The 25160-nt window shown below is 39.6% G+C and overlaps 1 protein-coding gene across 4 annotated transcripts in view; it reads left to right on the top strand.

The window, feature by feature from the left end:
- The window catches only part of RNF130 (ring finger protein 130), a 114908-nt gene that overhangs the window by 79732 nt on the left and 10016 nt on the right, over positions 1-25160 (top strand). Inside the window, exon 8 of one of the 4 annotated variants that reach the window (XM_033096778.1) lies at positions 5152-5759. The exons of 2 other annotated variants lie outside the window; for them this stretch is intronic. In XM_033096778.1, coding sequence (XP_032952669.1) covers positions 5152-5156 — 5 coding nt within the window. In that variant the 3' untranslated portion in view covers positions 5157-5759. Of the gene's footprint in view, positions 1-5151; positions 5760-25160 lie in introns of those variants that run through there. One more of the 4 variants, XM_033096776.1, reaches the window with a different exon arrangement.

Raw genomic sequence — 25160 nt, 5'->3', positions numbered from 1 at the left:
CTAGAGGCAGACGTACTTGTACAGGACTCCTAGCTCCTCCGTTTTTTGCTTGTGAGATCTGAGCAGTTACATTTATCTGAAGGTCGTTTTGGTCATTCCATAAAACAGGCATAATGGTAGGAGTACATCGTGGGGCGGTTGTGAGAATTAGCCTATGAAGTGCTTAGCACAGTGCCTGGTACGTAATAAGTGCTCAATAAATGTTAGCCCAAACAATTCCACTGAGAGTCTTTAATTCCTGTGAGTACGATGGCCATCTGCCTTTATCGTTTGGCAAATGAACTTACTTTTCTTCTTGAAATAGAATACAGAATCATAGGAGCTCTGTGAATGCCTATGATTCAAACCTCAATTTGGAGGGCACTATTTATTTCACCTGCAGTCACCTCTTTTGCTTACTCCCATACTGACCCATCAGACTAGATGATAATGTAAACCCACTTCTTCAAAACTTCACACATGAGCGAAAACCAGTCACAGCGAATAGTGGCACTCTGGGCACTTGCACAGAGTTTTTAAGTAACTAAATGGTCACCTTGCTGTGACTCAGGATCTGCCAGATTCTCAGTTCATGCATCATGTATTTTAGAAAATGCTCAACCGACATGTTACCTAGTAGCAATCAGAGTACTGGACCAAAATACAGTAGTACCTCGGGTTTTTAACATCTCCATTGATGAACATTTTGGTTTATGAATGCCGTAAACCCGGAAGTAAATGCTTTGGTTTTCAAACACGACTCAGAAGTCGAACATGTCACACAGCTTCTGCTGAGTGCAAGATCCTGAGGCCTAGCTGTCGGCTGTTTTCGAATGTTTCAGAACTTAGGGATTACGTTCGAAATCAAGGTACCACTGTATGTCAGTTCCGTGCAAAATGCCTGCATGACTCCGTCTAAGTCATAGGTCTTAGATTCATGTCTTAGTCCAACCCTTCTCCCATCAGCCTTTGTAGAGGGTGGATACTGCAGTTGTTCATTTGAATATTATTTCTGCGCCTTCAATCAAAACCACCCTGAAAGCTGATTTTCATGATCCCATTGAGAGAGAGAGAGAGAGAGAGCAAAAGAGAGGAGAGTGTGTGTGCGCATGTGTGCACATATGGATGTATGAAAGATGGTCACCAGAATATTAATGGTGATTATCTTAATTTAGTAGACTTTTGAGTGATGTTTTTCTTTCCTATTGTGCTTTTTATGTGTTGATTTTTTTTAATAATATGAATTACTTAATTTTTAAAAAAGCCTTTTTTAATTGTAGGAGATAAAAGAAAGATAATCGTCACTCTTACTCATTGTCTCTCCAAAATTTGATGAAAAATTCCTGTGTGATTTTAATTCTAGAGAAAAGTTTATTTTAGCAAATACCTTTATAATTATTATCTGTTAATAAATTATTTGAAATCTATTTTACTTCCCTTTTTGCCTTTACCAAAAACTTACAGCTAAAATGAGATTGCCTTTTCAGTTTAATAGCTGTTTTAATTTTCTAGATAACCATATTCATTTGTGAGAAAAATCTTCTATACAGATTCCATCTTTTTACATTAGTGATCTGTCTGGAAATAGATAGTAAACTTCACCTCAGTGCTCACCACCTACTAATACAGTGTACTTTTCTGACCGTATTACACTGAACTTCTCTATTGCGATTTCAGCAAGACCTTGACCCAGTCTAGTCACTTGTGACAACCTGTGGCAAGATGAAGCAGTACCCAACCGGATGTTAAGGGCGGGCGTGTGCCCCTCCCCCCCCCCCACCCGGGGACCCACGCCTCCACCTGCAGTGCGTGGACTGCTGCCCCCTAGGGGTGAAAGCACTCACCTCCCACAGCTTGACGCTATTGGCTTAACTCAGAAGTCATTTGAAAGTGCGCATACCTGCTGTCTTCCCCCATCTATTGTGATGAAGTACTATTTGTTTAAATACTCAACCATGACTAAGGGTGCTTTAGTTTTTTTTAACAGTGCAAATCTAATCAATTTGAGACTGGAAAAATAAACAGTAGTAGTCAAAGAAGCAAATAAATTTTTATATATATTTGCTTTATACATACTGTCTGTAGTACCTAAGTAAACAAGGTTATTGAAGTTCAATTCCCAAAGGAGCTTTTCTTCTCTACATCATTATTCAAACAAACCTTGTTAAAGCCCAGCACTTACAGGCTTATCTTTGTATCGATCCATTTTTCTCTCAACATAAGAAAAGTAAATATTTTCAGTGTTTTTTTGTTTTGTTTTGAGGAATAAGTTATAGGATACATGGATGATGTGGGAGAGCGCTTGAGTGCAGTGAGAGGTTCAGCTCCCTGTTTTCTGCAGCCCTTTCTCACTTCCTATACTATTTGGATTCATAGAAATCATGTCCTGAAATCTGCAGCAGAGTGTAGCCCAGACATTCAAGATCAAGAACAAGTCTCAGCAGGAGGAAATGAATCTGCTGTGGTTAGCCTAGTGAAAAGACAAGCGAATGTCAAGCATAACCCAAGACCAAAGCGCCGGGCCTCTTTCTCTGTAGCCAGTCAGTGGGCTTCGGCTGTCCCATCAGTGGCCCTCATGAGCTGTCCTCCTCCAAGGGGACGTGGTAGAAACGTGTAGACCAGATTAAAGGAATGCATGTCTGTATTTTACGTATACTCAGTATTTCTGAATTGTTCTGCTCAGACTCGATAAGGGAAACACTGACATATCTCAGACATCATGTGATGTCTTGGGGATGCTTAGCTCAGAGAAAGAGGAGACTGGGTGATAGCAGAGGTGTCTCCAGGTATTTGAAGGACTCCCCACATAACAGTCCCATGGTGACTATCCAGGGCTCACAGAGGTGACGCTTACTATGTAGTTCTGGAGCTCTAGAGACATCTGCAGAGAGGTAGAGTTCCACTTAGTATAAGAAAGAACTTTCTGCCGGTCAGAATTGTCCACCATGACGTGGGATGTCTAGAAAGCTGGTGAGCTTGCCAGGACCTGCTTATTCAGACAGCAGCTACAAGACGAGCTGTTCAGGGGCACACTCCTCTTGATCTGTGTCCCCCAAAGTTCCCTTCTTGGGAGAGGTTAGAGCCAGAGGACCGGCTGGGTTCTCTGCTGGCCACCTCTTTTGGAACCTTAAGTATCAAAAGCAATGTTTTTTAAATTTTTTTTTTTTTTTGTCATCTCCCACTGTAAGAAATACATTTTATATTGTGGCCCAGTAATCCCACGTGTTTAACGGGAGCAGAAGTTTCCCAAACGTTTTCCTTACACATGCAGCATTCTCTGACCTGCTCTTCTCTATACTTTGTGGTTAATGCTAGTCAGGAGCTCCCACATTGATTTTACAGTCCATTCTTAGGCTGTATTCTGCGGCTTCAGAAGTACTGGTCCAAAGAATTTTGATTTTTTTAGTTCTCAACTTAATACCTTTTACTCACACTAACACCCGTCTGAGATAGCCTTTCTTAGAGCAATGTCAGCAACGATTTGGACTTGCCCCACTTTGTTAATGAATGCTCTTCTTCCTCTGAGGACGTATATCTCCTTTTAGTCACTCTGAGCCCGAGATCCATACGCAGAAGAGTAACAGGAGCCCCCAGATGGGCCGAGTGACCCCCGAGAAATGCCGTATACATCAAGCCAGTGTTTCTGGTTCCATCTCTTTCCTTTACACTGCTTGTCTCTGCCTACTCCAGAGAGCCATGCACCAAACCTTGTAGTTGAAGAGACAAATTTGGGTTCTAAAAACACGATGACAAAAAGAGGATTAAAAGCAACGGGACCTTTGATTGGACTTCTGTACTGTCTTTGGCAATGGTCATTTTTTTCATTTTTCAGAAGTACTTTTCATGTTATGGCTGCATTAGTTGTTTATACTTTGTTAGAAAAACAGCAAAATAAAGTAAGTTTAAAATGTTTTATTTGCCCATTTAAAGTCCTTATATGTGATACCGGTTTTTCTGAGGAGATACTATAAAAACATTGTGTTTTCTTAGATACAAACTACAGTAAATATTAAAGCATAGAGTGTGACGTGAAGTTGCAGTAGCCTTTCCTTCATTTCTATACCATCTCGCCCGGGCTGTCCGAGCCTGGGAAGAGGGGACGTGACGGAATACCAGGGGTGCTGATGTGCAGTGAGCAGTCGCTCAGCATCACAGACACAGAGCACCTGCCACTTGTCCCTGGGAGGAGTGACTGAGGAACCAGGCCGGGCGTAATTAGGGTGCAAAGTGAGGAAGAAGGACAGCTGGTTCAGGGACTGTGGTTTGATGCGTCTGCTGGATGGACGTTATTCTTGGAAACAGTGATTAATGTCTAAGGCTTTTCAGCAAAAAAATAATTCCTGGTGGTTGACAAGTTGTTCTGGCCTGGTAGAGAAGAGACTGGAGGCAGGAAGTTACGTTAGGTAAAAATAACAGAATTGATGGAGGAAGTCTGGGTGCTAGGGAGGAGATGAAATCTGGAAACGCTGGAGAATTGTATGGTAACGAAAGATGAAGCAGTTTTCAGCGCATCAGGAACTCAACAGAGAGAAAAGAGCAGAACTGAAGACACGATTTGGGAACTGTGGAAATGAACCAGACTGTACAAGAGTTCAGGAAGGGTGGTCGTACAGTGCCAGCTACAGAGGGGCAGTGCGGGAACTGTTACAAGGCATGAGGTGCCTTTCAGGCACCCGATCTAGGGGGGCACGTGCACACAGTCTGGGGAATTCTCATTCGAGAGCCATACATCTCGGGAAGTCTGTAGTCTTCAAACCTTATTCCACATAAATAATAACACTCTTGCTGGAGGTACAAAGGGGGAAACATGTTTTGAAGACAACAGCTACAGACTTCAGGACTCTCAGGAGTTAGGACATGTGTTCAAACCAGGAAAAGCTGTCAATTGTCCAGTTGTCCCTGCATTTTTAACAAGATGCTGTTAGCCTGCACTTTTGGGGCGGGCGGGGGGTTATAACACGTCTAGGACTGTACCACTTGACGACAGATCTGAAGCTGCTGAGTTCAGGAAAATGCTGATGGCTTCCTGGCTTTACCAGGGGGTTGGGAGATAGTTGGGGACAGCCCCGGTTAGGCCACCCTTCACTTAGGATCATTTTCTCTGTTTTAAAACATGGACAACTACCCTTTAACTAATTCTTGATCTCTGTCTTTTTTCCTTTTATTCCATAGGGTAGAATGGTTTTGAAGAAGGAAAAAAAACTGCTTTCTGACTGATTGCCTTGAAGGAAAAAGAACCTATTTTTGTGCATCATTTACCAATCATGCCACACAAGCATTTATTTTTAGTACATTTTATTTTTTCATAAAATTGCTAATGCCAAAGCTTTGTATTAAAATAAATAAATAATAAAATAAAAAGACTGTGCCATTGAGTATTGTTCACCCACTTGTGTAAATTTTAGAAGGCTGATTTGGAGGTCACATACCCAAATTTCTCTGTTTCAGAGACAGAGCTCATGACTCCCCCGGGGAGGGACCGTGACGCTGTTTCTGTTGGTATTTTCACGTTGGTTCCTGCTGTGCCCAGATAGGACCTGAGCACATGGACATCCTATGTGGTAGTGCCCCCTGGGGCATGTGTCACTCCATTTTCTTTTCTTCAAGGTCACCATTCACTCAGATCATTTCTTTTGCCCTTGTTTGTGGTTGATCTGCCTCCAACCAGAACGGCAGCTGCACAGCAGCAGCAGGGACCTTAAACTGTGTCCCTTGCCACTGTGTCCCCATACCTAGTAGAGTGCTTTGCATACAGTAAGTGCTCAATAAATATTTGTGGAATGAAGGGATGAGCATAAGAAAAAATTTCCAAAATATACACTGATTAGTAATAAATTATATCTGACTTGTTTTTAACCTTGTTTGTACAGCATTCTTTTAAAAACAGCAAATTTTAAAAAGTTAGAATGGAGCAGTTTTACATGTGTAAATAAAATATTTTTGCTTTATTGATGAGGAAGATATTGAAATTTTTGTTACATTGAATCATACACTTGAAGGATTATCAGTATGCATAAACATTTTAAGCAGTGAACTCTCAGCCTTCCACCTCAGCATACCAGGGGTGAGAACACAGGCCCGTTGGAACGGGCTCCTGCCGCAGTCAGACTCAGATTGGTAGGGGGTTGGAGGTGATTTACTTTGTTTTTTTATTGAGATAATTCACACACCATAAAATACGCCCTTTTTTTTTTCCCGCCCTTTTAAAGGGTAAACCATGTCAATGGTTTTTAGTATATTCACAAGGTTGTACAACCATCACAACTAACTCCATACTATTTTTATCACCCCAGAAAAGAAGCCCCATACCCATTAATGGTAACCACTCACGCCTCCCATCCCCTTGCCAGCCCGGGAACCACTAATCTACTCCCTGTCTCTAGGATTTACCTGTTCTGGACATCTTATATAAATAGTCTCATACAATGTGTGGCCTTTTGTGTCTTGCTGATGTTTTCAAGGTGCGTCCATGTTGCAGCATGTATCAGCACTTTATTCTTTTTTATGGCTGAATAGCGTTCCATGATGTTAGGTGTACCACATTTTGTCCATCTGCTCAGCCATTGGTGGGTGTTGGCTTGTTTCCACCTTTTGGCTGTTGTAAGTAATGCTGTTAGGAACATTTGTGTACAAGTTTTTGTGTGAACATACCTTTTCAGTTCTCTTGGTACATTCCTAGGAGTGGAGTTGCTGGGTCATGTGGTAACTCTAGTTTACATTGTTGAAAAACTGCCAGACTGTTCTCTAAAGCAGCTGTACAATACCACATTCCCACCAGCAATGTACAAGCATTCCAATTTCTCTACATCCTCACCAACACTTAATTATTTTCCTTTTTGGAAAAATTATAGCCATTTCTAGTGGGTGTGAAGATAACACCATATGTAATGTAACAAAAATTTGCATTTCCTTAATAACTAATGTCGTGGAGCATCTTCTCATGTGCTTGTGGGCCACTTGAATGTCTTTAGAAAAATGTCTATTAAGTCTTTTGCCCGTGTTTTAATTGGATTGTATTTTTGTTGTTGAGTTGTAAGAGTTCTTTATATATTCCAGGTACTAGGCCCTTATCAGATACATGATTCGCAAATATTTTCTGTTATAAGTTCTTTATTTTTTTTTTTTAAGATTTGATTGGGGAAGGGGAACAGGACTTTACTGGGGAACAGTGAGTACTTCCAGGATTTTTTCTAAGTCAAGTTGTTCTTTCAGTCGTAGTTGTGAAGGGTGCTGTTCAGCTCCAGGTCCAGTTGCCGTTGTTAGTTGCAGGGGGCACAGCCCACCATCCCGGAAGTCGAACCGGCAACCTTGTGGTTGAGAGGACGCGCTCCAACCAACTGAGCCAATCGGGAGCTCAGCGGCAGCTCAGCTCAAGGTGCTGTGTTCAGTCTTAGTTGCAGGGGGCGGAGCCCACCATCCCTTGTGGGACTCGAGGAATCGAACGGGCAACCTTGTGGTTGAGAGTCCACTGGCCCATGTGGGAATCGAACCGGCAGCCTTCAGCGTTAGGAGCACGGAGCTCCAACTGCCTGAGCCACTGGGCCGGCCTTTTATTTACTTTCTTGACAATGTCTCTTGAAATACAAGTTTCTATTTTACATCTCAATTATATTGAGTACATGTTGAAATAATAACATTTTGGATAGATTGAGTTAGGTACTATATATTATTAAAATTAATCTTACCTGTCTCTTTTTTAAAGGTGGCTACTAGAAAATTTAAAATTACATATGTGGCTCACCTGATTCTGTTGGACACTGCTGGATTAGTCTTTACAATATCCTTTTTGTTAACTGCATCCCCTTCCTCTGCAGTCATACCTGTCTTTTAGTTTTTCTAACTATACTTGGCATACAATATTCAGTTAGTTTAGGTGTACAGTATAGTGATTCGACATTTATATACCTTACGATGTGCTCACCACGCTAAGTGTGCCAACTTATCACACTATTGTTGACTGTATTCCCCTTCCCTTTTCACCCATCCCTCACCCTCACCACCCCGGAACCATCAGTTTGGTCTCTGTTTCTGTGAGTCATTTTTTGTTTTCTTCAGATGTCACATAATTCCACATATAAGTGACATCGTATGGTATTTGTCTTTCTCTGTCTGACTTATTTCACTTAGCATAAGAGCCTCGAGGTCCCTCCATGTTGTCACAAATGGCAAGATTGCACTCTTTGTCATGTCTAAGTAATACTCCGTTGTGTATATGCCACTTCTTCTTTATCCAGCTATCTATGGATGGGCACATAGGTTGCCTCCATGTCTTGGGTATTGTGAATAATGCCACAATGAACACAGAGGTGCATATATCTTTTCAAATTAGTGTTTTGGATTTCTTCTTGGATAATACTGGGAAGTGGGATTGCTGGGTCATATGGTAGTTCTTTTTTAAATTTTTTGAGGAAACTCCATACTGTTTTCCATAGTCACTGTACCAATTTACACTCCCACCAACTGCACAGGAGGGTTCCATTTTCTGCACATCCTCACCAACACTTGTTTGTTGATTTATTGATGATGGCCATCCTGACAAGTGTGAGGTGATCTCATTGTGGGTTTAATTTTCGTTTCCCTGATGAGTGATTTTGAGCTCCTTTTCTCATGTCTATTGGCCATCTGAATGTCTGGGAAAATGTCTAGTCAGGTCCCTGCCCTTTTTCATTCAGATTTTTTTTATTATTAATGGTATTAATATGAGTTCCTTAGATATTTTGCACATTAACCCCTTATTAGATGTATCATTGACATATATTCTCCCATTCAGTAGGTTGTCTTTTTGTTTTATTGATGGTTTCCTTAGTGTGCAGAAGCATTTTAGTTTGATGAAGTCCCATTTGTTTATTTTTGCTTTTATTTCCCTTGCTCAAGGGGACATATCCACAAAGATAATTCTAATATTGATGGCAAATAGTTTACTATCTATGTTTTCTTATAAGAGTGTTATAGTTTCAGGTCTTACATTTAAATCTTTAATGCATTTTGAGTTTGTTTTTCTATATGATATAGAAGAGTGGTCCAGTTTTTGTTGTTTGTTTGTTTGTTTGTTTGCTTGTTTTTTGGGAGGTTACATATGTCTGTCCATTTTTCCTAACATGACTTGTTGAAGAGACTGTCATTTCTCCATTGTATATTTTTGCCTCCTTTGTCATAGATTAATTGACCATATAAGTGAGAATTTATTTCTGGGCTCTCTATTCTGTTCCGTACTGTTTTGATCATTATAGCGTTGCAGTATAGTTTGAAATCAGGGAACCTGATACCTCCAACTTTTCTTTCTCAAGATTGATTTAGTTATTTTTGGTCTTCTGTGATTCCATATAAATTTTAGGATTATTTGTTCTAGTTCTGAGGAAAATGCCATTGGTATTTTGATAGGGATTGCATTGAATCTGTAAATTGCTTTGGATACTGTGGTCATTTTAACTAATAATCACTCCAATCCATGAGCACTGTATTCCTTCCATTTATTTGTGTCCTCTTCAGTTTCTTTCTTCAGTGTCTTATAGTTTTGAGAGTACAGATCTTTCACCTCCTTTGTTAAATTTATTCCTAGGTATTTTATTCTTTTAGATGCAGTTGTAAATGAGATTGTTTTCTTAATTTCTCCTTCTGATCATTCATTATTAGTGTATAAAGATGCAATAGATTTCTGTATATTAATATTGTATCCTGCTACTTTACTTAATTCATTCTATTTTTGGTGGATTCTTTACAGTTTTCTATATATAGTATGTTATCTACAAATAAGTTTTATTTCTTCCTTTCTAATTTGGATGCCTTTTTTTTAATTTTCTTGTCTGCTTACTGTGTCTAGGACTTCAATACTACAGAGGTTGCCAAAAAAATGTATACACATTTTAAGAAAGGAAAAAACTATTAAAATTGTAATAGTTAATATGTACGAATAACAAAAGATGAATACAAGTCACATTTGACTTCTGCAATTTACAAGAGGTGCTCAAAGTGGTTACCATTAGTGTCTAGACACTTCTGATTATGGCAAATTACTGCTTGAGCAATGTTGACCAAAGTGTCCACTTGTATGCATTTTTTTGGCACCCCCTGTATATTGAATAATAGTGGTGAGAGTGGGTATCCTTGTCTTTTTCCTGATATTAGAGGAAAAGATTTTAATTTTTCACCATTGAGTATGATGCTAGCTGTGGGATTGTCATATATGACCTTTATCATTTTGAGGTAAGTTCCTTTTCTACCCACTTTGTTGAGAGTTTTTAATCATAAATGAATGGCGAGTTTTGTCAAATGCTTTTTCTGCATCTGTTGAGATGATCATATGATTTTTATCCTTGGTTTTGTTTATTCTTCTTTTTCTAGTTGCTTTAAGTATAAAGTTAGATTGTTTGGTTTATTTGGGACTTTTCCTGTTTCTTGAGGTAGGCCTGTAAACCTGTGAACTTACCTCTTAGAACTATTTTTGCTGCATCCCATAAATTTTGGAAAGTAGTACTTCATTTTCATTTGTCTCGAAGTTTTTGATTTCCATTGGTTGTTTAGAGGCATGTTATTTCATCTCCACATATTTGTGTTTTTTCCAGTTTTCTTCCTGTAGTTGATTTCTAGTTTCATGCCACTGTGGTCAGAAAATATGCTTGATATAATTTCAATCTTACTAAATTTGAGGCTTGTTTGGTGTCCTACTATATGGTCTATCCTGGAAAATGTTCCATGTACACTTGAGAAAATGTGTAATCTGCAGTTTTGAGATGAAATGTCCTATTAATGTCTTAAGTCTTGTTGTATATGACATTTAAAGCCATTTATTTCCTTATTAATTTTTCTGTCTGGGTGATCTATCCATTGAGGTAAGTAGGGTATTAAAGTCCCCAACTATTGTATTACTGTAAGTTTCTGCCTTTATGTCCATTAATATTTGCACCTATGTTGAGTGTGTAGACATTTACAATTGTTATATACTCTTCTTGGATTGACCCCTATATCATTATGTAATGTCCTTTTTTGTCTCTTTTTACATTCTTTGTTATGAAGTCTATTTTGTCTGATATGCATATTGCTACCCCAGCTTTCTTTTTATTTCTATTTGCATAGAAGTACTTTTTCTTTCCCTTTACTTTCAGTCTGAGTGTGCCTTTTGATCTAAAGTGAGTCTCTTGGAATTAGCATATAGAAGGGTCTTATTTTTTTTTTGTCCATGCAGCTATCCTATGTCTTTTGATTGGAGCATTTATTCCATTTACATTTAAAATGATTGTTGATAGGTATATGCTTATTGCTGTTTTGTTTATTGTCTTTTGGCTGTTTTTGTTGTCTTCTGTTCCTTTCTTCTCTTGATTTCTTTTGATTTGCAGGTTTTCTTTAGTGTTTTGTTTTGGTTCCTTTCAATTTATTGTAGGTTTTTGGTTTGTGCTTACCATCAGTCTGTTTTAAGCCAATAGGTGTTTAAATTCAAATACATTTTAAAAGCACTACATTTTTATTCCCCCCTCCACATTGTATGTTTTTGATGTCATGTTTTATATCTTTTTGTTTTACGTATACCTTATTTATTGTAGTTATAGTTAATTTTGCTACTTTTGTTTTTTAACCTTCATAGTAGCTTTTTAAGTGGTTGATTTACTGTGTGTGTCATATATACACAGTTATATACGCCTTTACCTCCTCCTGCTGGAGCTAGCTCTGGTAAGTACGGCTGGGGGCACTCTACAGCAGCCCTGCAGGTTGGCCAGAGGACCTGGATAGAGCTCCCCCCCACTACCCAAGTGCCCGGGAAACGTAAACAACCTTCTCTATGCTGTCTCGGTCTCTCTCTCTCTCTCTTTTTCACCCTCTCTCTCTCTCTCTCATTTGTTGTGTAGAAGCTGTTCAATTGGCTCTCAGTCATTTCTCAGGAGGAATTGCTCTAAATATATGTACACATTGTGTGTGTGTTCTTGGGAGGGTCGAGCTCAGCATCCTCCTACACCACCATCTTGGACGCACCTCCCAAGGTTTTTATTTTGGTGAGAGTCCAATTTGTCTGTTTTTTCTTTTGGTCTGTGTTTTAGATGTCATATCTAGGAAACAATTGCCTAATTCAAGGTCACAAAAACTTCTAAAAGTTTTATCATTTTAATTCTTATATTTAGTTCTTTGATCCGTTTTGAGTTAATACTGGTATATGGTGTGAGATAGGGGTCCAACTTCATTCTTTTGCATGTGGATATCCATTTATCCCAGTACCATTTGTTGAAGAGATTATTCTTCCCCCATTGAATGGTACCCTTGTCAAAAGTCAGTTAAGTATAATATATGAATTTATGTCTAGATTCTTAATTCTATTCTGTTGATCTCTGTCTATCCTTGTGCTGGTATCACATGGTATTGATTATTGTTGCTTTGTACTAAGTTTTGAACTTGGGAAGTATGAGTCTCCCATCTTTGTTCTTTTTCAAGATATTTCTGGTTATTCAGGATCCCTTGTATTTCCATATAAATTTTAGGATCTGTTTCTCAATCTCTGCAAAAACACCAGCTGAGTTTGTGATAGGGATTCCGCAGAATCTGCAGTTCATTTTAGGTAGTCATGTCACTTTAACAAAACTAAGTCTTCTCATCCGTGCGCGTTTATTTATTTAATTTCTATAGAAATAGGACTGATTTTTATGCATTGATCTTTCATTCCTGCAACCTTACTGAACTCATTTACTACGTCTAATAACTTTTTTAGTAGATGCCTTAGAAAAAAATCATGTCATCTACAAATAGAGAGAGTTTTACTTCTTTCCAATCCGGATGTCTTTTATTTCATTTTCTTGCTTATTTCCCCTGGCTAGAATCTCCATTCGTGGAATGTTGAATAGAAGTGGTACAAACAGTCATCCATTTCTTGTTCCTGATCTTGGGGAAGAAGCTTTCATTCTATCACCACTGAGTGTGATGTTACCTGTGGGGTTTTCGTAGATGCCCTTTATTGGGCTGAAAGAGTTTTGGAGTTTATCAAACGCTTTTTCTGTGCCTATTGTGATGATCATGTGGGTTTTGTCCTTTATTAATATGGTGTATTAACATTGATTGGTTTTCATATATTGAACCAACCTTGTAATCCTGAGAGAAATCACGATTTGTCATAATGGGATTATGTTTTTATATGTTGCAGGATTCGGTTAGCTATTATTTTGCTGAGAAGTTTTGTACCTATATTCATAAGGCATATTAGTCTGTAATATCTTTTATTGTAATATCTTTCTCTGACTTTGGCATCAGGATAATACTAACCTCATAAAATGAATTAGGAAGTGTTTTCTCCTGTTTTTGAAAGAATTTGAGGATTGGTGTTTGGTAGAATTCACCAGCGAAGCCATCTGGTCTTGGACTTTTCTTGTGGGAAGTTTGTTGGTTACTGACTGACTCACTCTCTTTACTTGTTATAGATCTATTCCAATTTTCTATTTCTATTAATACTTAAGGCAATTTTGGTAGTTTGTGTCTTTCTAGGAATTTGTCCATTTCATCTAGGTTATCTCATTTGTTGGCATACAGTTGTCCATAAGATTCCCTTAAAATCATTTTTCTTTCTGCATTGTCCTGTTTTTCATTCCTGACTTTAGTAATTTGATTTTTCTCTCTGTTTTGCCTGGTCAGTCTAGCTAAAGGTTTGTAAATTTTGACCTTTTCAAAGAATCAACTTTAGGTTTCATAGGTTTGTCTATTTTTCAATTTCTTGTTTTACTAATTTTCACTCAAATTTTTTTTTTTTTAATTGGGGAAGGGGAACAGGACTTTATTAGGGAACAGTTTTGCACCTCCAGGACTTTTCTCCAAGTCAACTTGTTGTCCTTTCGATCTTAGTTGTGGAGGGTGCCTTCAAATTGTTGTCCTTTCGGTCTTAGTTGTGGAGGGCACAGCTCAGCTCCAGATCCAGTTGCCATTGCTAGTTGCAGGGGGCGGAGCCCACCGTCCTTTACGGGAGTCGAGGAATCAACTGGCAACCTTGTGGTTGAGAGGACACACTCCAACCAACTGAGCCATCCGGGAGCTCAGCGGCAGCTCAGCTCCAGGTGCTGTGTTCAATCCCAGCTGCAGGGGGTGGAGCCCACCATCCCTTGCAGGACTCAACGAACTGAACTGGCAACCTTGTGGTTGAGAGCCCACTGGCCCATGCGGGAATCGAACCGGCAGCCTTCGGAGTCAGGAGCGTGGAGCTCCAACCTCCTGAGCCACTGGGCCGGCCCCTCACTCAAATTTTTATTATTTTCTTCCTTCCACTTACTTTGGGTCTAGTTTTTTTCTTTTTCTTTGTTTTTTATTCATTGTAAAGATTAGGTTATTGGTTTTGTATCTTTCTTTTTTAACATCAGCATTTATAGCTATAAATTTCCCTCTAAGCACACTTTTGCCCATCTATAAATTTTGGTATGCTGTGGTTGTTATATCATTCATCTTAGAGTATTTTCTACTTTCCCTTGTGATTGCTATTTTGGCCCATTGGTTATTTAGGAGTTCGTTGTTTAAATCCCACATATTTGTGAATTTTCTTCTGTTAATAGGTTTCTAATTTCCTTCCATTGTGGTTGGAGAATATGCTTTGTATGATTTCAGTCATTTTAAATACATTGGGTCTTGTTTTATGACCTAACTTGTGGTCTATGCTGAAGAATGTTCCATGTGCATGTGGGAAGAACATATATTCTGCCATTGTTGGGTGGAGTGCTCTGTAGATGTCTGTTATGTCTAGTTGGAGTTAGTGTTGTTCAAATTTTCTCTTTCTTTATCTTTTATCTAGTTGTTCTATTCATTATTGAAAGCAGGGTATTGAAGGCTCCAGTGATTATTGAATTATCTGTCTCTCTCCTTGTGTCAGTTTTTGCTTCATGTATTTGGGAGCTCTGTTGTTATGTGCATATGGAGTTAAAGGATTTTTAAAAGGTGCACAAGTTATTCATTACGTCTTTAGCCATTGAGGTTCTCTGGTTCAGTGGCCCTCCTGTTATCCAACCAACTCTGAATGTTGGAGAGTGTGTTTGCCTTTATTCTCTAGATTGGGCCTGTTTTGTTGACATCTTCCTCAATACCTACATTTTTTTTCTTTTAGCAGTAGTTTCATAAATTAGTTGTACAGCCTCCCCACAGTTTTATTTCAGCAGAAATCAAATTAGTGTTCCCTTTCTTCTTCCTCCTGTTTATGGTGAGTTGTTATTTTTCTTCAATAGTCAGGAGATGTAGGGCTGTTTAATGACAGTGTTACTATTTATATTAACTTACTGTACCTTCACCCTTTCACATTATTTCAAGTCCTAGAAGAGAGGAAGAGTTTTTTAAAAAATACTAGGTGCTGTTCAGGGCCAAATATACAGAATTTTTATCAAAGCTAAGAAATGAAATGAGTGGAGTAATGGGATGAGCTTTCCATAGATCTTAGGGAAGATTTGTCATCATCCATCGAAATTTGAGCTTGCTGTTTTATGGCTTTGAGATTAAATGACATCATTTACGTTTTGTGTTTCACTTATGATCTCAGTGACAGTGGTCGTGTGTCGTGTGTGTGTTGTGTGTCGTGTGTGTGTTGTGTGCCCATGTGCTCCTTAAAGTGGGTTTGTTCCTTACAACCAGAGTTAGATTAGCATCAAAATGCAGTTGTATATTTCCTCAGAGGCTTCATACTATCAACTAAGAAGTCAGCTTGATGAATAGAAGCAGCATGGGAAGTTGAACAATTTCTTGTTTATTATTTTAAAAATTAAAAAATTACCAAAAATTAGTCTGGAACAGATGTGACACTTCAAAGTTTTAAACCCTTCTTGAACAAACTTTTGGAATGCATGAGGCATGGGTTATTTTATTGTACTTTGTTTTATATACATACACACACACAGACACTCACAAAGTGTTTTTCAAGAGTATTTTATTTCAGGGAAGCCTCAGTGTTTACAGTAGACCAAAAGCTGCTAAGAATTTAGTCCAAAGAATCTCCCAACAGGAATGTAGGTCACCTGATCCTACCTGGGGCTTCAGGCAGCTCAGGTCTGATAGAATTAAACCTGATTTCTGTTTGGCCAGCCAGGTTGTAACTTTAAACTTTTTAAATAGTTGAGAAAAGATCCTAAAGAGTCCTTGATTTTTTTTTTTTAATCTACCAAATTATTCGGTTATGCTGAGCTCCTTATCAGGACAGTTTAAAAATGAGTTTAGTGTCAACAAGTAGAAAAGAATCCAACTGCTTTTCTAGATCTCTGCTGTGAATGAAGCTGAGCAGGAGAAAATGTAACAATCGCTAGCAGTTCAGCTCACACGTAATGGCCAGACACCACGCTGCATGGTTTACATGCATTGTAGTCTTGGCAGCATCCCAGTAAGACAAGGTATAGTTATTTTTCTGTTTTACAAATGAAAAAACAGGCTTAGAGAAAGTCCAGTAACTTGGCCAATATCACTTGCCTATTAAGTGGCAAAGTGAGACATGAGACCCAGGAAGCCCAGGGTCAGTGTCCCTAACCGCTAGCCACCGTCCAGCCCTGAGACAGGTGGGCCAGCATTTGCTACGTTGTGTGTAGTTCTCACATTTAAGGAATTCAGAGTCGTGGAGAAAAGACAGGAAAATGGATATAGGGAAATCTGAGGGCAGAACTTTGCACGCACACACACACACACACACACACACACACACATACGTATACAGTGTGTGTTTATGTTTTATGTATATAGTGTGTATGTAACAGGAAAACCAACAGAGGGAACTATTTGAGGTCAGCTGGTGTACGCTGTCTCTCTCCCCGCCTCTCTCTGTACACAGGCACACTGTTTTTGGAAGTTAATTAATAATCACAATAATAATAGCTAATATATAGTACTACTGTGTGGTAAGCACTCTTCTAAGCATTTTGCATATATTAACTCATTTAATCCTTGCAACACCTGCTATTAACCCCATTTTACAGATGAGGAAACAGGCATAAAGAAACCCAATAATTTGCCAAGGGTACAGAGCTAGTAAATAGCAGCAGCCGGACTCCAGTGCATTCTGGCCCCGGGGTCTGTGTTCTAGCCCCATTCCGTTTTGCCTCTTCGCGAAGTTCACCAAGTGGACGGGCAGGCTATGGGGCATGCTGACCCCTGGACCCATGTGTGCCAAGTATGGTGGTAGGAAAGGCTGAGAAGTGAGCTGGGGGTGGGTTTAGGATATGAACAGGACTGGTGAGAGGAGTCCTACGGCTGGATGGCGATGCTCCGTCACAGAGCGTGGCGGGAGCCATGAGGCTGATGGATTTCAGAAAGTGTGAATTAGATGCAGACTGGCTCCTGGCGTTACAATAATGGGGTCACTAAAGAAAGGTAGAGGTGCTGGTTTAGAACATTGCAGCTTAGAAGCTGCTGCCTTAACAAACAAGCCAACAGGCGAAAAATAGGATTAAAAAGTTGGGTCTGTGACAAGGGGAAGATTCTAGAAATTCACAAGTGAGGAGACCTCTGGGAAGAATTCACTCAGCACAGGAGAGCATCAGAACACAGAACTGCTTCCGCCTTTGTGCCCACTCAGCGCTGCAGCTCAAAGCAAGAAGTTTTAAGATCTTGTCGGGGAAGGTCTTTCTTTACTGAGGAGTCAAAAAAAAAAAAAAAAAAAGCAGGTAGAAATAAGAGCCAGGGCTGCAGCAGAACATGAGTCCAGCCCGAGGGTGAGAAGGCTGAAGGCAAGCTGGGGATAAAAAGACGCCCAGGATGGGTGTGCTGTGTTGGCAGCAACAGCCTGGCCAGTCTCTGGTGAGGCTTTGAGACAGAAGAAATCTAGTAAATCTGTAAAAATTAGACAATTCTTTTACCCTTGTTTTCTTTAAAGCTTTTCATGAGAGTTCCTTTTGAGGAAATGTCAGTTGGTCTTACTCAACCAAGGGGAAAAGGGTTTTCTTACCCTGGGTCAGAAAATTCAGGCCTCGCTGCCCTCTGCCCCAGGGTGGCACCCCTTCCTGCTCAGGCTGCCTGAAAAGCTCAGGGTCGGGGTCAAGACAGAAGGGCCCCCCCCCCAAAGAGGTGACCTGACCTCTCCCTGCTGGGGCCCTTTTCTCATGCATGACCCCACCACACGTCACACATGGCTAAGAGAAGAACGGCTTGGACGCATGGACAGAAAAGAATCGTTCAAAACTCAGAGGCACAAGTTATTTTATAATCTTCACACCCAGAAAAATGCATTTCTAGCACCTCGCTTTTGATCACATGCTTATAACTACAGGAGAGGGAGTCACATCTTAGGGATTTGAGGTTGTTTATAAAGGCAAAAAACAAAATGTCCCAATTATGTTTGAAAACTACCTCAGATCACAGTGAAAGGCTGACGAGAAGTACAGGGGACTGCAGCTTCGGCAGGAACATGAGTCATGTACTCCTCGTGTCCCTGCCGTGACAGGGCGGGTGCCCCTCAGGAGGAGCCGCAGGCAGAATCACCCCCACTCCAATTATGCGCTCTCCCCCCTCCTCCTCCTCTGCTTGCGTTTATGGTGCGTGGGTATAAATGCTCCCTCGCGTGGCTCTGGGCTTCCAGCTGGAATCCTCTTCAGCTGGGAGTATCACGAGCAGCCCAGGACAGAGGAGAATGGTCACGGCAGCAGCCCAGACTGTTTGGGTTCCTATGGAGGCCCAGCTTCCCTAAGCTGTGGACAGAACAAATTGAATTTCCGTTGTCCCTCTGAGTGCTTCACCTGCACAGCCAGCTGAACCACCTGGTGCTTTTGATCCATGTGCAGTCAGGCGACTGGGGTGTGAACCCCAGGAAGCCCCTTCCTGACTGGGTTGGCCACTTAGCCTCTCCCAGCCTCAGTTTCTCACCGGTGGAATGAAAGCACAATAACAGCCACCTAGGGCTGTACCCCTTAGAAAGGCGATGTTTGTGCAAGTCCCTGGCATATCGTGTTGCCCAGGAATGTTCCTTCCTCGCGTGAAAGATGAACTGATCCATAAAACAGGCTCCATGAGAGGCCTGCCTAGTGTTGAGGTTGGAAAAGCCTCGCTCAGGCGTCCTCCAGCCCAGGAAAAGGCCCCACACTGCTCAGGTTTTGTGACCACTCTTCTGTTTGAAGTTTGGGTCCATTGGGCTCCACTGCCTCCACCCCATGGTCACCCAGCACACGCTCGTCTTCGTGGAGGAACAGGCGAGCACTCGTGCGGCCCTTTGAAAGGATTCTTGGAAAGGCTGTCACACCTCCAGTGATGATTCCTGTTTTACATGAGGAAAGCTTTCTGTGACAGTTCTGCTCATTTATCACTTTTCAGCAGGTACAGCCACCACAGCCTAAGACACAGCATTAAAACAAAGTTCTGCCACTTGGAAGCAAATATACCCACCCGATCTGGAAATGGGGCAGCAGTTTGGCTAGTAGTGAGACAGAGAAAATAGGAAAAAGGAGTCTGGGGGGGGCAGCAGCCCCACTGACAGCCAGGCAGTATCCCCCCAGAGCCTCACTCCAGGATAAGAAGACCTAATTTCTTTAAGACAACACAAGATGGAGAGTTGTAGATTCCATTGTCACATGAATTATAAATAAGGTTTCCATAGTGAAAGTCATTCTTAAAATTTGCCAGCTCGGGCAGGTTTTTGGTTGGTTCTGTTATACCACTGAACGCTGAAACCTTGTCTGTCTTCACCTGTGGATATTTTTTAAATTTCTTGAAAAGAAAGAGGAACCGTGCCAATATTGTATTTTTTTAATCAAAGTTGTTCCTGGGACCTTTGTAAAGTCCTTGGGAAGTTTTTAAGTTTAATTGCATTTTGATGGCCTTAGAAAAAGTACCGCTTCTCATGTGCTGTCGCCATTTCTTATGCATCATGGGAAACAAACAGGTCAGTAGTGTTGCAACTGGGGAGCTTAAATCATTGTTGACCATCTTTTGCAGTTTGATTGTAACTATAATTTAAGGTACTTATGTATTAAGACTATAAAAGTGAAAGATAACTTAGCTTTAGATTCAGTTTTACCCAGATTCTACTTCTAGCTTTGTGATTTTGAGTAAGTGATTTCATCTCTCTGAGCCTCAGTGTTCCTCTCTAGGAAATAAGAATAACGTATCTATCTTGTGGGGTTGTTGTGAAATTATATATAAATATTGAGTTTTCCCCCTTTATCCCCTACTTCTTGTACTTAGAAGTAATTTTAAATTATTTTTATGAATAATATATGTACATGGTAGAAACCAAAGGTCACAATAGTACAAAAGGCTGTAAGGTGAGAAGTCCATCTCCCTCCCACCCTGCCCCAGTCCCCCACCTCCCTCTGCCATCTCTGTGGCCTGTATGTGTACTTCCAGAGAGGTTGTGTGCATAGAGAAGCATGTTATTTCGCTCACACCTTTATAAGACAAGGATTAGTATAATATATTCATTGCCGTTCCCCAACAAAATCTCTTCTACACATAGCTTTAAGACAAATTATCTACTGATCACTGGTCTGATAATTTTTCTTTAGCTCAAAGGAAAAAAAAAAGCTCTTTCTTTCTGCCAAACAAAAGAATCCCTGCCTTATATCCACAGAAGAGAGTTACAGCTGACAGTTACAGATGACAAATCAACATAGGGTGTTTTAAGAATTAAATGTTACATCCCCAGAAAAAACTTTACACCTTTGAAGCCCAGAAATCTAAGAAAAGGGCTTCACAAATGTCGTCACAGATACTCTAAATGGTTACATCTGTGAGCAGGAAGGATCTATGGTTTTTTGAATGTTTCCTGTCTTCATCTTAAACTGACAAGTTTCTCCTAAACGGCTCTCCTCTGCGGAACTCTGTTCCCATTTGGCATCTGCACCAACATTTCCCTTAACTGTCTAAAATTCCTTCTTACAAAAGCTCGCAATTTCAAGGCATAGACAGATTTCCATTTGTTCTTTGCTGGAACTGAATCAGAAAACAAGTACTTAAAATTTGAGACCAAGAATATAAGAAACAATGGATTATCCAAAAAAGAATATGTGGACCATAATATTCTTCTAATCCCAATATTTGGAGATTATTCCACATCAGTGCATACAGATCTGTCTGCCTCAATCTCTTTAATATTAACAAATGCATTGTATTACATATTAAATCAGTTCTCAATTGATGGACAATTCAGTTATTTAAAATCTTCATAATTTTTATGAATGTCATATAAGTACTAAAACTGATGATAAACAAATAACAAGCAGCAGTTAATCCCTGGCTTTTTTTTCTTTTTTTTAAAATATTTTTTCCTCTTATCAAGTTATTTATTATTTATTTACAATTATAGTTAACATTACAGCATTATTTTGTATTATTTCTGGTGTACAGCATAGTGGTTAGACATTTATATAATTTACAAAGTGATCCCCCTCAATTAGTCTGGTACCCACCTGGCACTATATGTAGTTATTACAGTACTGGCTATATTCTCTATGCTATACTTTATATCCCTTGACTATTTTGTAACAAATAATTTTTACTTCTTTTTTTTTATTAGTTTCAGGTGTACAAAACATTTATACCCCTCACAAAGTGATAACCCCCCGCTCCCAATCTACTACCCCTCTGACATCATCGTATGTAGCTGTTACAATTCCACTGACTCTATTCCCTATGCTGTACTCCACATCCTGTGGAGTAAAAATTACAGTTGACATTCATTATTACTCAGCTTCAACTTCAGGTGTACACTGCAGTGGTCTGGCATCTACACCGTCCAAGAACTGGTCTTGGACACACTACAAAATCTTTACAGCATTGTTGATTACATTCCCCAAACTGTCTTTCCTGTCCCCGTGGCATCTTGTGGTTACCGATTTGTGCTTCTAATCCCTCACCTTCTGCCTCATCCTCACCTCCTCCCATCTAGCAACTCTCAGTTTTTTCTCTATGTCTCTGAGACTGTTTCTGATAAGTTTGTTCATTTATTCTTATATCTTATTTCACTTGGCATAATGTTTTCTAGTCCATTCATATCATTGCAAGTGGTAAGATTTCATTCTTCTTTATGGCTAATACTCCATTGTATGAATGTACCATGATTTCTAAATCCAGTCATCTACCGATGGGCATTTCGGTTGTTTCCATGTCTTAGTTATTGTGTAATTCCTGGCTTCTTGATTGTTTCTTAGTGCGAAAGCCCTCTTTGTTTTATGCTGAGATAATTCCAAGTTAAAACTGTTTGGACAAAAGTGAGTGATCTCTAATTGGCATAGTATACATCCCAATCAACTCAATTTTATGGAGTATTTTTGGGCACAGTGTGAGGAGACTGAAACAGTACATGTGAGTAGTACCCATGAGTCTAACTGGGGAAGAAAGATATAAAACAGCAAATAGGACAACACCCATATCAGATACCTATGTTTTGCAGAGAATTGTAAAATCTTCTCTTTATTTTTTTAATTGCATTCATGAATTTCAGGATTCTAAAGTCTAGAAGGGACTTGAACCACTCTAAGGGAACTCTCAGCCATTGAAAATAAGTTGATTAGGTTTCTGCTTCTGGTAATGTCATACTAGCTTGTTTCAGTCCATTCGTCATACCAAGCACAATCAGAAAAATGGAAAAAGCATTTTAAAAGACATTCTATTTTAAAACATTGAAGAGCTGTCAAGCAGTGAGGAGTTTAGTTGCCAAGAGCCCAGAGAAAAGGAAAGTTCCACACTGGGCATTTGAGGTGTTTGCTAATTCATAAACAATAGTTAAGAAGTGGCCAAAATGTGGCTGAAAGACTGAGAGATGAGGGCAGCTCAGGCAGTCTTACTGTGCTCATGAGACCGAACTTGGAGTTCAGGGCCTACCAAGGAGGACTAGCCCTGAAAAACACCCTAGGCTTTTCATTGGGATTCCCAAAGGTCTGCACCCTGCAACTAGAAGATGAACCAGAATTTGACTAGCCATCTCAAAGACTGAAGGCCAACTCTGCATCTACTTAATTTCTAAATAAAGTGATATGCCCATATTGTAAAAGTGATGTGTCCCTTCCCAAGACAATAGGAAACCGTCTGGAGGAAGATACCACCATCAGCAGCCTTGGATTATCTCTATATTTTTCATATATAATATCTAGCAATCCATAAAAAATACCAGACATACCATTATATATACAATGGAATATTACTCAGCAATAAAGAATGTAACCTTGCCATTTATGACAGCATGGATAGACCTAGAGGGAATCATGCTAAGGGAAATAAGTAAGACTAAGACAAATAGCACATGACCTCACTTATATGTGGAATTCTAAAAAGCAAACAAACAAACAAGTGAACAAACAAAACAAACAGACTCATAAATACAGAGAAAAAAGTGGTTGTTGCCAGAGGGGAGGGGGGTGAAAAGGGTGATGGGGATTAAGGAGTACAAACTTCCAGTTATAAAATAAAAAATCAAAGAGATATAATGTACAGCATAGGGAACATAGCCAACAATATCATAATAACTTTGGTGACAGATGATTAACAGACTTATAATGGTGATCACATCATAAACTATATAAATGTAGAATCACTATGTTGTACAGCTGAAAGTAATATAATATTATATGTCAACTATACTTTAATTAAGAAAGAATAATAAAAAGAAAAAAGAAATAAGCATACCAAAAGATCAAATGACCAAAAAAGAGGAAAACCGAAGAATAGAAATAGATCTACAAGAAACACAAATATTGGAAATAGCAGACACAGACTTTAAAATAACTTTTAGCATGTTTAGGAAACCAATGAAAAGATGGATAACTGCAGCAACTAAATGGAAACAACAAAGAATTGAATGTGAAGACTGAAAAACATAACGAATGAAAGTAGTAACTCAATAAAAGGTTTAACACCAACTTAAATGTTGCTGAAGAAAGAACTTGTGAACTGTAATACAGGAGAAATCCAACCTGAAGCAGGAGAGAGGGAGGGAGAGAGGGAAGAAAGGAGGGAGGGGGAGAGAGAGAGAGAGAGAGAGAGAGAGAGAGAGAGAGAGAGAGAGAGAGAGAGGAGATAGATTGAGGCAAAGCAATACAAGGTCTGACAATAAAGTTCACATACTTGTTGCAACGATGTTGCTAACCTTTTTTGATACCAGAGGGATTATTCATTATGAATTTGTACCAACTGGACACAGTTAACCAAGTTTACTGTTTGGGAATTGCTGAAAAGGCTGCATGAAAAAGTTAGATGACCTGAACTTTTGGCCAACAATTCATGGCTCTTGCATCATGACAATGCACCAGTTCACATGGCACTGTCTGTGAGGGAGTTTTTAGCCAGTAAACAAATAACTGTATTGGAACACCCTCCCTACTCACCTGATCTGGCCCCCAGTGACTTCTTTCTTTACCCAAAGATAAAGGAAATATTGAAAGGAAGACATTTTGATGACATTCAGGACATCAAGGGTAATATGATGACAGCTCTGATGGCCATTCCAGAAAAAAAGAGTTCCAAAATGGCTTTGAAGGATGGACTAGGCGCTGGCATCAGTGCATAGCTTCCCAAGGGGTGACTGTAGTGATATTGAAGGTGACTGTAGTGATATTCAGCAATGAGGTGTGTAACACATTTTCTAGGATGAGTTCGCGAACTTAGTTGTCCGTCCTCGTATTTGACGAGATAATGGCTGAGAATTTTACAAAATTGACAAAAGACATCAAACCACAGATTGAAGAAAACCACCCCAAGATTGTAATAAAACTCAAAAAAAAAAGAAAAACTGAAAAACACACAAAAAAAGATAACTTTTAATTGAGAAGAAATTCATATAACATGAAATTAACCATTTTAATAATTGCACTTAGTATATTCACAATGTTGTGTAATCACCATCTCTGTTTAGTTCTAAAAGTTTTCATCACAGCAAAAGGAGACCCCTACCAATTAAGTAGAGTCCCCTGATTCCTCTCTCCCCTCCACCCCCACCTCCCACCAGCCCCTGGTAACTACCTGTCTGTGTTCTGACTCTGTGGATATCCCTATTCTGGATACTGCAAATAAATGGAATCATACAGAATGTGACCTTTGTGTCTAGCTTCTTTCATTAGCATGTTTTCAATTATGGCCCACATTGTAGCATGCATGTATCAGTACTTCATGCCCTTTTATGGAGAGATATATATATAATAGTTTGTTCATCCATTCATCCTTTGATACACTGATGGACATTTTGGTTGCTTCCACCTCTGTGCCATTGTGAATAATACTGCTATGAATTGGTGTACATATCAAAACTTGTGTGATGCAGCTAAAGCCATGATAGAGGG

The sequence above is a fragment of the Rhinolophus ferrumequinum genome, chromosome 24 (genome assembly GCF_004115265.2).
Source record: "Rhinolophus ferrumequinum isolate MPI-CBG mRhiFer1 chromosome 24, mRhiFer1_v1.p, whole genome shotgun sequence".
In the NCBI taxonomy this organism is placed as follows: domain Eukaryota; kingdom Metazoa; phylum Chordata; class Mammalia; order Chiroptera; family Rhinolophidae; genus Rhinolophus; species Rhinolophus ferrumequinum.
This window is presented reverse-complemented; position numbering and strand designations above follow the sequence as displayed.